The 12,473-nt window shown below is 44.1% G+C and overlaps 3 protein-coding genes across 6 annotated transcripts in view; 1 reads left to right on the plus strand and 2 right to left on the minus strand.

Moving 5' to 3' along the window:
* Window positions 1-4,188, minus strand: part of LOC135943292 (titin-like) — a 20,594-nt gene extending 16,406 nt beyond the window's left edge. For both annotated transcript variants that reach the window (XM_065489754.1, XM_065489755.1), the window contains exon 1: window positions 1,903-4,188. In XM_065489754.1, the coding sequence (XP_065345826.1) occupies window positions 1,903-4,188 (2,286 nt within the window). The remainder of the gene's footprint in view (window positions 1-1,902) is intronic.
* Window positions 4,178-7,059, plus strand: Surf4 (Surfeit locus protein 4). Of its 2 annotated transcripts, XM_065489764.1 has the most exons (7): window positions 4,178-4,317; window positions 4,797-4,883; window positions 5,209-5,472; window positions 5,558-5,693; window positions 5,873-5,970; window positions 6,031-6,210; window positions 6,267-7,059. In XM_065489764.1, exons 2-7 carry the CDS (start codon window positions 4,842-4,844, stop codon window positions 6,351-6,353), a joined length of 807 nt encoding a protein of 268 aa, XP_065345836.1. In that variant the 5' UTR covers window positions 4,178-4,317; window positions 4,797-4,841; the 3' UTR covers window positions 6,354-7,059. The 2 variants fall into 2 exon arrangements, with proteins under 2 accessions (XP_065345836.1, XP_065345835.1); XM_065489763.1 differs by lacking the exon at window positions 4,178-4,317 and having other exon boundaries at window positions 4,710-4,883.
* dlt (codanin-1 like protein dlt) lies at window positions 7,050-12,441 on the minus strand. Of its 2 annotated transcripts, XM_065489753.1 has the most exons (14): window positions 12,116-12,441; window positions 11,978-12,051; window positions 11,527-11,917; window positions 10,938-11,474; window positions 10,426-10,879; window positions 10,210-10,373; window positions 9,612-9,904; window positions 9,346-9,553; window positions 9,065-9,289; window positions 8,716-8,944; window positions 8,489-8,661; window positions 8,273-8,432; window positions 7,295-7,538; window positions 7,050-7,234 (listed from the first exon to the last, which is right to left on the minus strand). In XM_065489753.1, the coding sequence occupies exons 1-14, from the start codon at window positions 12,200-12,202 to the stop codon at window positions 7,141-7,143; spliced, it is 3,333 nt and encodes a 1,110-aa protein (XP_065345825.1). In that variant the 5' UTR covers window positions 12,203-12,441; the 3' UTR covers window positions 7,050-7,140. The 2 variants fall into 2 exon arrangements, with proteins under 2 accessions (XP_065345825.1, XP_065345824.1); XM_065489752.1 differs by having other exon boundaries at window positions 7,050-7,538.
* Between the last annotated feature and the right edge of the window lie 32 nt (window positions 12,442-12,473).

Genomic DNA, 12,473 nt, shown 5'->3' on the forward strand with positions numbered 1-12,473 from the left:
GGCAGGCGACGCGTGTTCATGTTTCGCTCGAATTTATTGAATAGCTTGTAATTTGAATGGAGCCTCAGATAATAGATAAAAATGGCACCTGTCTGTCCTTGTACGCGTTTTGAAATAGAAATCGTGCACGGAGGCTTCGTGGCTAAAAATTTGGAGCTAGGAAATTCATTCCAGTGCATTATCTATTAGGCGTGCTGCTGCAACTTCAAAATATATTTTTAAATTTAATGTTCATGTTTCAAATATCAACCATCTCGAATATTCAGTTCTTAGTTATATAATCTGGCTTTGAGTGTTTCACAAACAACATCTAAAAAGTCCAAGTAAGTCAATCTGCCTGGCGTGCCGTAAAAAGCTGTAGCAGAAAACTATTAATATAGGAATTAAATTTAACAGATCGCAATCCTGGATGTAAATTGTGTGTAAAAAGTAATAAAAAGACCTGTACAAGTTGTTTAAACCACTCTCAATTGCCCGGGAAAGAGTGTTAGAAAACTTAACGCAGCTTCGAGTTTCTCCATTTAACTCGATCATCGCGCGGTTCTCACGACAATTAAGTCCGCTTTTTAATTAATTTACATGCAACGGACGCTCCCATGATGATAAAATTAGCGCATCGAATCGAGCATAAATTTGAATGAGAATTCCCGTGCGCAACTGAGAAACAAACACTAACATAACAATAAGTGAGCACGGCGGGATCAAAGCAGATTTGCATCCTCACTGGGTCACGGTGCGAGTTCCCAGAGCAGTGCAAAATTTGGGCTAGTCGCGCCAAGCATGGGAGACTCCTGGTGCGGAGTCTTCTCACATTAAGCACCGTGCGCGTGTATGTGTGTGTGTATGAATGGGCCATTAGGGCGCTGGGAACAGTTAGAAAAATCGAGCCAATAATCCGCAGGTGCACTCTACTCTCGTAAATCTGAAGAGCGGCATTTCGGACCCGACCCGCGGGGCAAATAAAAAGAGTGGCCCTTATCTGCCCGCAATAAAGGCCCGGCTAACTAACAACTTCTTGTTCTTGAGGTTATCTCCTCTTAATGAGTCTGCTCCACATTTTGCAGTTTGAAAGAGAGGATGAAAGTGGATGCATCACTTGGCTGGACAATGGATCGGAGACAGGCGAATGAAAGAAATTGCATTGGCTAAAATTGCTTTTGCAAAAAGTAAGCCATGGCTCAAGGCATCGACCGATCGGAACAAAAATTCCCAACAACGAGTGATTTACGCATTTACCAGGAAATATTTGTTCATGATTGAGGAATGCATTTATTTCCTGCAACATCGCAAAGTTTCACTTTATGTAATTTCTGCGCTCAGATCGAATCGGTGTCACACTCGAATGAGAATATTCGTATTTGTTTATATCGGTAAAGAGGTAATTAGTTGGTTGGAAACGCGTTTTGCCCATTTTTGTCTCGACAATTTCTCGGCAATAAAAGTGCCGCCGCACACACGCTTGTACGGCGAATATGGTTTATGCCGTTTATGTGCTAGCACGCAGATACAGTTATTGACGTTCATTAGCATGCTGCGGGCACTCTCTAGTTGATACGTGAGCAGTGGAATTAATAAAAATACTGGTAGGCTGCATTGCTGAACACAAACATCCACCGACCTCGCATATTTTCGTAATCGAATGTTTCCGAATTGGATGACTACGTGCAATAATTAATTTGAATTTAACAAGTGTTGAACTTCCGTGTTTACAACGACAAGCTGGTTGATAAATTTTGTTAATCTGACTGCAAATAAAGCGTGAAGAGTTTCACTTAAACGAAGAATTTTCTACGGTTAATGATGTTTTTCAAAAATGATTTGTAATACGAGATATATTTAAAAAAAATTAAATCGTTTGTTCTTACAACAAGTAATTAAAAAATAAAATTAAAGGCTACTCACAGGAGGTCTTTGTCCGAGTCCATCGTTTTCGATGTAGTCTGGGACGCTTTTCCTTGTGGTGAAGTCGAAGCACTGGGTGCTGGGCTGTTCGTTGAATGGGCGCTTTTTGTTGCCCCACAAGTCAGCTGACGGCTCCTTGGTGACGACAGCCGGGGGCGGCGAGGGGGCAGCGTCCACCTTGGTTGGCCGCAAGTTCACGGCCTTGATGAGCGGCTGCTCAGACTTGACAGCATTGATCAGGTTCTTTTCGCTGACCCGGCTGTCCACTTTTGTGATGGGACGAATAACGCCCACCTGTTTGTCCTGCACCTTCTGGTGCAGCGAGATGACCTGAGGCGAGGTGGCCTTATCGCCACTGGGCAGGTGCGACAGATTCGGTGAACCTTTGGGGCTGATCACCATCGAAAAGCCGTTCTTGCGGATGTTTTCCAGCGCCTTTTTCGAGATAATCTTGCTTGTCTCATCGTCCACTTCGTCGTTAACGTTTTTCTCCTGTTTTGGAGACAGCACCCTCGGTGGGGGCGGAGACACTTCCTTAGCCACGCGCACGGTGGCTAGCGGGGTCTCGTTTGTCTCTTTCACAGGTGACTCTTTGGGGGATACGACCTTCACAGGAGTCTCTTTTGGCGCAGAGACCTTCAAGGGCGACTCTTTCGGAGAGGGGACCTTCACGGGCGGTGTTTTCGCCTCTGGCGACTTGACAGGAGACTCCTTGGTCACAACAGGAGGAGAGGGGGGTTTCAGCTCGACAGGGGCAACTTTGGGTTTTGGCGAAACCATGGGGTCAGCAGCAGGAGCGACCTTGGGGTCAGCAGCAGGAGCGACCTTAGGGTCAGCGGCAGGAGCGACCTTGGGCTCCTCGCTGATGATGACTGGCGGCTGCTTTTTCTCAACGGGAGATAACAACTTGCCGAGGTCCGGAGCAGCAGGCTGGGTTGGCGCTTCAGGTCGTCGCAGCCCATCCAGATTGGCCGGCTTGGGCTGCAGGGCAGGCTTCTTAAAGGTGGCCACCCTGGAGGCGACAATGCCTTGCTGCTTGTTGGGCTGCGGCAGCGAGTGAGTGCGTCTTTCGAACTTCTGCCTCGTCTGCTTAACGACGTCCGGGGGTGGCAGGTCATCCTCCTCCGTTGAGGTCTTCTTGCCTGGGGATGTATCAGGCGGCTGGCTGTGCTCGATGATGACGATGTCGTCGTTGACCAGGGGCGCCTGCTTCTCGAACAGCAACGTCTCCATGGAGCGGTGCCGCTTGATGTTTTCAGCCACACTGAGCGTTTTCGCCTTGACTGGCGGCTGTTGCTTTTTTTCTGCGGTCGGCGGCGGACGCCGCACCGCAGGCGGATCGTCTAGGATGTTGTCCAGGCTGGATGCTCGCCGCAGGTTGCTCAGAGGCGGCCTCTGCTTGTTGGCAGACGCCGTCTCACGCAGGGTGATGTTGATGTAGCGGTCGCGAAGCTTGTGCACGATCCCGGGGCCATACTTAATTTCCTCGGGGTCGCCCAGGTTGACCGTGTGCACGACAGGCTTGCTGCCCAGCGGAGGGGCGCTCAATTTACGCACGGAACTTTTCATTTTGGGCCTTTCCTCGCCCATGATTTTGTTGCTCGAGGCCAAGACGGGTCGCTTGTTGTTGGTCAGGGTGACGACCGCCTTGTTGCTGGCGCTCTTGGGGTTGACGTTGAGCAGGATCTTGCTTGCTGCTGGGAAGCGGTCCGTGTCATTATTCAGTCGCATCGCGCCCTCGCACCAGGCACGACACTCCGGCGAGACGCGTTCGGCTGCACTGACGGAGAGGCAGCAGTCAACGGCACCATCCTCGTCGGCTAGATCAGTCCCCACTCCGGCGGCGGCGGACGCGCCGTTAACCTGAGGAGAATCTTCCTGCGGGTGAAAGTCCTCCACCTCCTCCTGCAGCCTCTCCTTCGCCGGCTGCTCCTCAGCTGGTACCGGCGGCAGTTGGATGCAATTTTCGACCGCCTCTTGCTCACTCGAATTCTGCTCGGCGTCCGCTGCCTCTGACTGTACTGACTCTGCCTCTTCCGTCAAATTCGCATCCGTTGCTGTAGCTGCTGTGGTGATATCGTCATTCCTTATCGCGTCGGCAGTGGGGGTATTGTGATTACAAATCGAGCCGAGTGGAGCACATGTCAACTTCAGGTTGCCGAAGAGAATGCGATTCGTGTTTCGCTTACGCACTATCAGGTCCTTCTTCCACTCGGGGATGGTTGGGTCGGTCAGAATGTCGTGCAAGTTAGCCGTCGGCCGGTTTAGGTGTATGTCGAAATCCATGTCGTCCTGCCGCCGCCTGAAGGAGCATGCAATGCAAAGCCCTGTTCGGTCTCTCGATAAATGCCGCCGAACCTGACTGAAAGATACAGTCCGACTCGCTGTTTACCACTGATTCATCCCTTCCAAGTGGTAAAAATGTTGTTAAACCAGCTGGGTTGGTTGTTACACTACTGTTCAATTGAATTATTGTCTCTTTTTTTCGCACTCGCCCGCTAGCTCAGCGCCGAGGCCGAGCCTGCGCCTGCAGTGTTTTGATGTAGGTTCCTCCATCTGTGAGCCTACAGACAAAGCAAAAAGCAAAATTCTTTTGCCTTAGCGGGCCTGGTGGCAAAGGGCAAAAAAAAGTATTTCACTAGCTTGTCAGTAAAAAAAGATTGAGCGAGATTTTTACAGGATAATATTATATAGCTTATGATGATAACTATCAATGCGGTCGAGAAGGTCGGTTATAATCGCAATGGCACAATATAATATTTTATCGCAGAGAACGTGCTTGGTTGATGTAAACTTTTGAAAACTGCCGCAAAAGATAAGACGGCCTCGACCAATCAGCAGCGAGAACGACACCCAAGTTGTTGTCGTCACCAATCTAACCTTTCATTTGTTAGCTCCACATCACAGGCGAGGAGGAAGACAGTCTTTAGCTGTCAGAAATGGCCCTAAATTTAGGAAAAGCAGAAGATGTGGTTGACGAGGTGAGTTGGAAATTTAGTTACACGCTAGGGAATTGTCCTGCTGCACCATATTCCCAAAAATATTGCCATTCTTAATTTATTTTCGAGTTAGACCCCTTGCCGAAAATCGGCTCTCTGCAGCTGTTATCCGTGGCCAATGACACACATTCTTAAAAAAAACTCGTTTGGACACTATGAATGGCATGGCATCCTTGCCCTGATTTTCTTAAATAGGCAACTTAGCATAGTAATTGTAAAGTACCGAAAAAGATTTAGAAGTTTCGCCCCAAAAGCCTCTAAACCGCACTCAAAGAATCACTTTCACATTTTAACCTGTGGATTTTAGGTCCTGCGCAAGGGGAAGAGAATTCTGCCTCACATCACCAGAGTGTGTCTGATTTCGACCTTTTTAGAAGATGGTATCCGCATGTGGGTACAGTGGTCAGAACAGAGGGAATACATGGATATCTCTTGGGGATGTGGCTGGTTTCTGGCCACAATGTTCGTCTTAATAAACTTTGTCGGACAACTCGGTGGCTGCACCATGGTCCTTTTGAGAAAACACGTCCCTATTGCCTGTGGCATCCTTTTCTTCATTGTCTGCTTGCAGGTATAATCACTTAAACAATTTGTTACATAACCTGCGCAGGTATCTATATTTACGATTTGTATCATACATCAAAATATTTTTTCAGACTGTTGCCTACAGCATTCTGTGGGACCTCCAGTTCTTGTTCAGAAACTTAGCCCTGGTTGGTGCCCTTCTTCTGGTTTTGGCCGAGAGCAGAGAAGATGAAGGAAGAGGACTGTTTGCAGGATTGCCCAGTGTTGGTCAGTATTAAAAAACTTTGTCCAAAATATTTTAATATTAAACTGTTCAGGAAGTCACTGTTTAATATTTGTTGCATAAATTTGATTAAAATGTTTATTATACACATGATTAGCACAATGATCTATAATATTTAATAAATAGGAAGCATAACACTGACTTACTATTGTTTAATTTACAGGAGAAAATAAGCCGAAGAACTACTTGCAGTTGGCTGGTCGCATTTTGGTTGTTTTCATGTTCGCCACACTGCTTAGACTGGAAATTTCGTTCATGCAGGTGAGATAATTAGAGGTTTTGCCAGCTTCAGGTTTTAAAATTATAATTTTACTTTCGCAGATTCTGCAGAACATAGTAGGTTCAGTGCTGATGGTGCTTGTGACCATAGGCTACAAGACCAAGCTGAGTGCGTCCATCCTTGTTGTGTGGCTTCTTGTCCTTAACTTCTGGATGAACGCCTGGTGGACGATTCCAGCTTACAAGCCAATGCGTGATTTCCTTAAATACGATTTCTTCCAGGTAGGCTTGCGTTTGTTGTGATCTGCACAATTACTTCTAATATTTTTTATCCACAGACCCTTTCCGTAATTGGTGGTCTATTAATGGTGGTGACTCAGGGTCCAGGTGGTGTGTCGATGGATGAGCACAAGAAAAAGTGGTAACTTGAGCGCCCAACACGTGCAAGTGCTTGATAATTTCGTAAAATCAAGCCAACCTGCCATTTTAAATTGGCAGCTCAGGACTGCTTTTAGAATTTAACTTGCGAGCATTGGCATGACCCTAATTTGGAGTTATCAGACTACCAAACTCGAGATCAGTTGTTACCCTTGAGAAGCGTAATCTTTTAACCCCAGATTAAACTTTGTTGGTGCTTTGTAATCTATATAAATGAAAGAATATTGAATGTTTTTATCGTCAAGAACCAGAAATAACTACAGACAACTAGAAGATGCCACACATTCCGCATTTTATACTCTTGCTAATCGCTATCTTGGAACCTTGCCGCTCGAAATCATTGGGTTGTCTAGTCTGGCATGATATTACATTGAGGTCAGTGTAAGTTCCAGTGAGAGACGTCTGATTTCTGGTTTTAAATTTTCAAATGGAGTGTTTCTGTTCTTGTTATGTATTTAAACATATGGCTTACTTCAGCAAAATCACAAACATTCCTGCTCAACAGAAGTTGTTTAATTCAAGTACATGCTTCCTGTCCAGCGCTATATATTTTAGTGATTCTTTATTAAATAACTGGAAAATGTTAATTGTCTTCTGATTTGTGTTCATGCCACAATTTTTCGTATGGAAATTTCTGAAATGCATGGTGAAGGATTGCTATGTGAACAAATAAAGGCAAAATCTTTTTTAACATTTTCTGCATTTATTTCTCCTTGCGCAACATTTGCATTTAAAAATGTTTAAAAATAATTGAATTGCAAAAAAGGCTTAAGTTCAATCTCCAGGCAGGTTGTCCAAGTCAGAGCAGTAGTCGGCAAGCCACGGCAGAAGCGGTGTGAAAGACTCATTGTCGCTGCCTGGCCTATCCCTGCAAATGTCTTTCATGAGAAGAGAGTACATTTGCAGAAATTCCTGCGGCCACTCCAACCGAAAAATCCCGACCGCCTGTTGTTCGACGCCTTCAGGAGTTAGCAGATTGGCAGCGAGCAGGCCACGCAACAGTGTTTTAAAGGCAGCACACGATTTTTCCCGAGGATGGCTATCACAGAGCAGCTGCATGTAGCGCGGGCAAAACACCCTGTCCAGTTGATCAGGCCTGCCAAGTGGCCCAGACCACACCTCGCAGAAATTGTTTGTTAAGTCTTCAGTCATTGTCTCCGGTTGCGTTGCAACTGCAAATTTAAAATTTCCTGAAGTTTTGCAAAGACAAAAAGGTTCGCGTTCAGAGACTTGAATTTCAGAAGGATTGAATATCTAAAATTTCACAAGACTAGCACATTTGGTATCCCAAATAATACTGAGGCGCAAAAACATCATGCACTAGACCAAATATTTCTTGCATAGGTCTTAACTGCATGAGACCGAAATATGCTTATAGTGGCACTTCAATGAACTGTTTCTATTGAAGAGGGAATGTAAAATTTTTGGATTTTCTTTCTTTTCTTATTCATGCACAACTCTTGTGGCATTTCTGGCAGGAATTTACGGCACATCGCAATGCCCTTCTGAATGATAAGTTAATTTGAGAAGAAACTAAAAATGGTGAAATTCGTTTTTGAAGTCATTCTTGTAATCTGTTTCTGATTTTGTGCATTTGATAAGAAAAGGGAACAAAATGTACAAAAATTCGCTCAGAAAGCAGAAAGGATATGGAAGAAGGATAGATTTAGCTTGCAATGACTGAGCATAATGATGCTCAGAGATAAATTTTGTACTACAATTTAAACTTAAATGAAATTGAAAAAATAGATTTTGACGAGATTTTGGTCTTATGAATGAATATTATTACCCAGCCTTGCGCTAATTGGGGAATGCATTTTAATTTCTGGGTTGTGAATTCAATGTAAAATATGTAATATTGTCTGCTGAATTTCAGAACTGCGGAAATTTCCTGTAAAAAGCATACCTATCCAAATCGCCAAATCAACAGTCAGAGGTTTGAACATGCAATAAGCGTCTGGCAACAAGTCTGCTCGGTGGCATATGGCCCTTTCCACGGCAGTAAACACAGAATGGATTTTTGAGACGGCCACTGGCTGCAAATTAACCATTTGCAAAATAAGCTCCTGCAAGAGAAACGTCTGATTTTATATGGTTTCCAAGTTTTACTTCCAAGTTTTACCTTAATACTGATCAAAGTGTAAGCAGGCGACAGGGCAGACTCTAAATGAACAGGCTCTGTTCGGTCCGCAGGCAGACGCATGGATGCGTTCAGATTGGTAGCGCTATCAGCTGATTTGGCAATCTGCTTGGCAGTCTTTTCAACGCCATCCTTCACCCTCTTTTGCATCGTCTCTGTAAAAAAGTTAATTTTTATTTCACGCTCCTGCTGCCAAAGCAAAAAATTACTTAATCCGTGATTGGTCTGGATTGAGGCCTTCAGTTTGGCACAAATGTTCTTGCGGATGATTTGGGCAAAAGCGTTGGTCTGAATTTCTGACACAGTGCGAGGCAAGAGCTGCTTGAGAAGGGAGCCACATCTGTTTAAAATGAACACGTTGGCTTCTTTCAAGCATTTCTCCAATAGGAACGCACTTTGTTCCTCTGATGTGGATGATGACCAGCCCACTAGTTTTTGCTGCCAATAGGAAAATATTTAACCACTAAATTGTAAAAATTTTGATCCACTTTAATAAATTGTATGGAAGTATCCAACACTATTATTTAAAGACACCAGGTATTTTTATTATGTAGTTACCTTGAGAGAAGCAATTTTTTCACCAAATTCCAGATTTGGATCAAGGCAATTAGCCTCTGAGCGAACTTTAGCTTGAACTTGAGCATCCAGTTCAAGCATTGTAGGATTAATAATGTCTGTTTCCAAGAAGTCAGAGTTCAAGGAGGTTAAACGCTCGGTGACAAAAGTCAGTGTCTGCCTTACGCTGCTCGGTTGAGTTTGAATGAAACTTTCCTCTAGTTGAAGCTGCATTAAAAGAGACAAATTAAACAGAACAGAACGATGAAAAGCACAGTGCAAACCTCAAGCTGCAAAGCAGGGTTGACAGATTCAGCAGCAATTGGAGTAATGTGCTTAGATCCAATGCTTAGGCTGCCCTTCACATTTTCAGCGGTTCCAGCAAGAAGTGACCGCAGCTCAGACACAAAGGGACATACCAAACTGACGCTCTTGGAATCCAGCATATCGAGGTAGTCTGGATTCTTTGGAGCCTTCAAAATGTTTTGAAAGCTGAAATAAACACGACGAAATCAGTGACAAATATAAAACAAATGCAGCGCGGCATTACTTGTTAACACTTCTGTATGCCTCAAACAAGCTAGGACATGCGTCTCCAAGGATAGTCAGACACCATCCAATGTTGAGACGGACAAGGAGCATTGAAGCGCCTGGAAGAGCTCTGCATGACAGGCTCCTTTGCAAGGAAGCCAGTAGAGAGATTGTGGACTGGACATAAGGCATTCGAAGGGTGACGATGTCCATTTGTACTAAATACGAACACAGCCAAGGAACAGTCACAGTAAGTCGGCAATTCTTCGCAGCCATAGCCAGTGTGTCGTGAGTGTTGATGACGGGATTCACCTGATACACAGGGTTCAAACAAAATATTTAATGACTTGAAATTTTCACACCATGGAGGAATTTCTGGTGATAAAATAATCGCATTTTTATTCGCTGGTTGAAAGTCGAGATTTTATTTTAGTGTTTAGAAATATATACTTGCTGTAGCAAAAATTTAACAACTGAAAATATTATAAGACAACATTTTAAAGAAATTTGTTATGAACAGTTTGAGCTAAAACATGCATGTAGAGGAAAATAAAATATCAACTTTCAACTAACGTGGACACGTCCTATTATTTCACCATATTTTTTTATTACATTACCTTCTCTCTGATTGTCAATTGTTCCAAGAGTATGTACTCAGACAACTTCTTAAACATAGATCTATATGGCAGGAATTGAAGGAATCCTAAAAACTTGGCAACCAACTGTGCTGACAAAACACATGCCAGGAATTTGGCTTTAGTCTCATCCTCCGCAGAAAACACTGAAAATTTAGATGTCAAAAAACTGTATATCAAAAGTCAACGTCATAATACCATTTGATTGCAACTCAACGTATTTGAATTTCGAGTTATTGAGCGCGTGCAGTCGGCAGACAAAGGCGTCTTGCAAATGCGAGTTGAAGCTGCAGTTTGATGCTATCACAATAAAGTCACGGAAAAATTCCTCCCATCCAGAAAACTCAGGCGGAGGACAGGGGCCTGATAAGGCTTTTGCCGGCGTGACCAGTCTCTCCTGCAGCTTCTTCAGCCTCACTGGGTCAACCTGCAGCTGCAAGGGAGTGGCGGCGGCGCCTTTCAGGCCGTCGCCAATGCAGGAGGAGATAAGCTGAGACACAAAGAGGCGGGAGAAGTAAGCAAAGTTTTCAGGCTCTTTAGGCGTCCACTCAAATATCGCCAAAACCTCTTTGACGAGCACCTTCGTAAAGTGCCGCTCGCTGTCCCAGGCCTCGAGGAGAGCATAAAACGTGTCCCTTTGTTTGCGGTACACCTGTTGCGATAACATTATGAATACTTTATATAGACACTTGCTTACAAGAAATATTCACCTGAAACGAGTCAGGTGAAGAGAAATTCTTCCTGCTCTCATTTTCCACTTGCGTTCCAATCACAGCATTCAGATTAAACGAGGGTCTAGTCTGAATTGCTGGCAGAATTTTCCTCAGCTTGAAAACCATCTCTGGACACACTTCCTCCAGAACAACGCTTTCACAAAACAACTTCATTGTGGCAGGCTCAAGGTATTCAATAAAGTTCTTGAGGGAGCCCAATGTTTTGGCAGCAAAAAAGCTGCAGTTGCGCGAGTTTCCAAACATCTCTGACGCTTTTTCCTCTTCTGGTTTGATTTGAACGCACAGTAGCTCAGTCAAAAAGTACACCTCATTCATAAAATTCAACTCAAGGTCATGGTTTAAAATTGAGGAGTAAATTCTAGAGAGGGTGGTCAGTTCATCCAGGCACACTTTCGGCATGTCTTTCTTTTGGACTTTCAAGCATTCCATTTTCAGCAGTGCTCTCTCTAAAGCAACGTCAGAAGTGCTCACTTCTGGAGCACTGGTGAACGGATTGGGCGCTTGATTCTCTTGCTGCAAATAAATTACTCAAGCAAACCAGATTTGACTTAGAATAAAGGAATACCTGTTGGCATTTGCTGGGAGTGGAAATCATTACTGGTTTGATCCTCTTTTTACCACTGCCAATTTCAGGAAACTCGATGTTCGAGTCAAGCTTGATGTTTGCTCTGGCGTTTTTTCGTTCTCGCTGAGACGTTTTTGTTACGATGTAACTTGCTAGGTTGAACGACTGCGGTACAGGGCGATTCTGTTGCACTTTTCGTCTCCCTTGAGTGTCGTTTGCGTCATAGCTGGAGTGATCATTTTTGTTATCAGAAGTCAGTGGCAACTTTCGGCTGCAGGAACGCCGAGGTTTTCCCTGATAGCTGTCTGGATCGAGGGAAAATGATGGCGGTTTGTGAGTTCCTTTGACTGGAGTGCTGGATGGGGTAGTGGATGACTTGGTCTCCAGAAAGCTGAACGAAGACAAGACAATGAATGAAAAAGTTACAATGTTTATAATTATGCTCGCTTACTTTGCTTGGCCTCGCAAATACGACAGAAAATATATGACAAATTCAATTTGGTTGACCTCCAAGAGAAACTTATTCTGAAAGCATTATTTTCGTTAAATTTTTAATCATTTGAAACAGTGAAAATTATTGGACACTTACGGTTGTGTTTCTCGAGCGCAGCCAGTTTTCAACGTCATCAGGTAAAATTTCATTTGATAATGTTTTTTCCAAAATGTTGGCGTACATCTTTCAGGCGTGAAAATAATAGCCCTACAGGAACGAATGAATAAACGGAATAAATGACAATGGAATGAGCAAGCAGATGCGATCGGTCAGCGTAACAACTAGCAGCGAGACATATTTTGATCGTCTGTCCATCTGCTTCTTGCTTTCCCGTCGTTTTTGTTTTGCTTTTTTGCCGTTTTTGCTGCACTAACACTTTGTAACACGTAACATGTGTGTGGTGTGCTGTAAAAGTGTAAACTAAACTGATGTGAATATAAATTTGATTAGAATC

The sequence above is a fragment of the Cloeon dipterum genome, chromosome 4, assembly GCF_949628265.1.
Source record: "Cloeon dipterum chromosome 4, ieCloDipt1.1, whole genome shotgun sequence".
Classification (NCBI taxonomy): domain Eukaryota; kingdom Metazoa; phylum Arthropoda; class Insecta; order Ephemeroptera; family Baetidae; genus Cloeon; species Cloeon dipterum.

What these genes read in the sequence shown, in the direction of transcription:
- Surf4 (XM_065489764.1), top strand. Translation starts at nt 4,842, where the DNA reads ATGGCCCTAAATTTAGGAAAAGCAGAAGATGTGGTTGACGAG. An exon ending in CAGAAGATGTGGTTGACGAG is followed by an intron (nt 4,884 to 5,208) that starts GTGAGTTGGAAA and finishes TGTGGATTTTAG; the next exon opens with GTCCTGCGCAAGGGGAAGAG. An exon ending in TGGAAATTTCGTTCATGCAG is followed by an intron (nt 5,971 to 6,030) that starts GTGAGATAATTA and finishes TTACTTTCGCAG; the next exon opens with ATTCTGCAGAACATAGTAGG.
- dlt (XM_065489752.1), bottom strand. Translation starts at nt 12,202, where the DNA reads ATGTACGCCAACATTTTGGAAAAAACATTATCAAATGAAATTTTACCT. An exon ending in CTTCACCTGACTCGTTTCAG is followed by an intron (nt 10,880 to 10,937) that starts GTGAATATTTCT and finishes TTATCGCAACAG; the next exon opens with GTGTACCGCAAACAAAGGGA. An exon ending in GCATACAGAAGTGTTAACAA is followed by an intron (nt 9,554 to 9,611) that starts GTAATGCCGCGC and finishes TGTTTATTTCAG; the next exon opens with CTTTCAAAACATTTTGAAGG.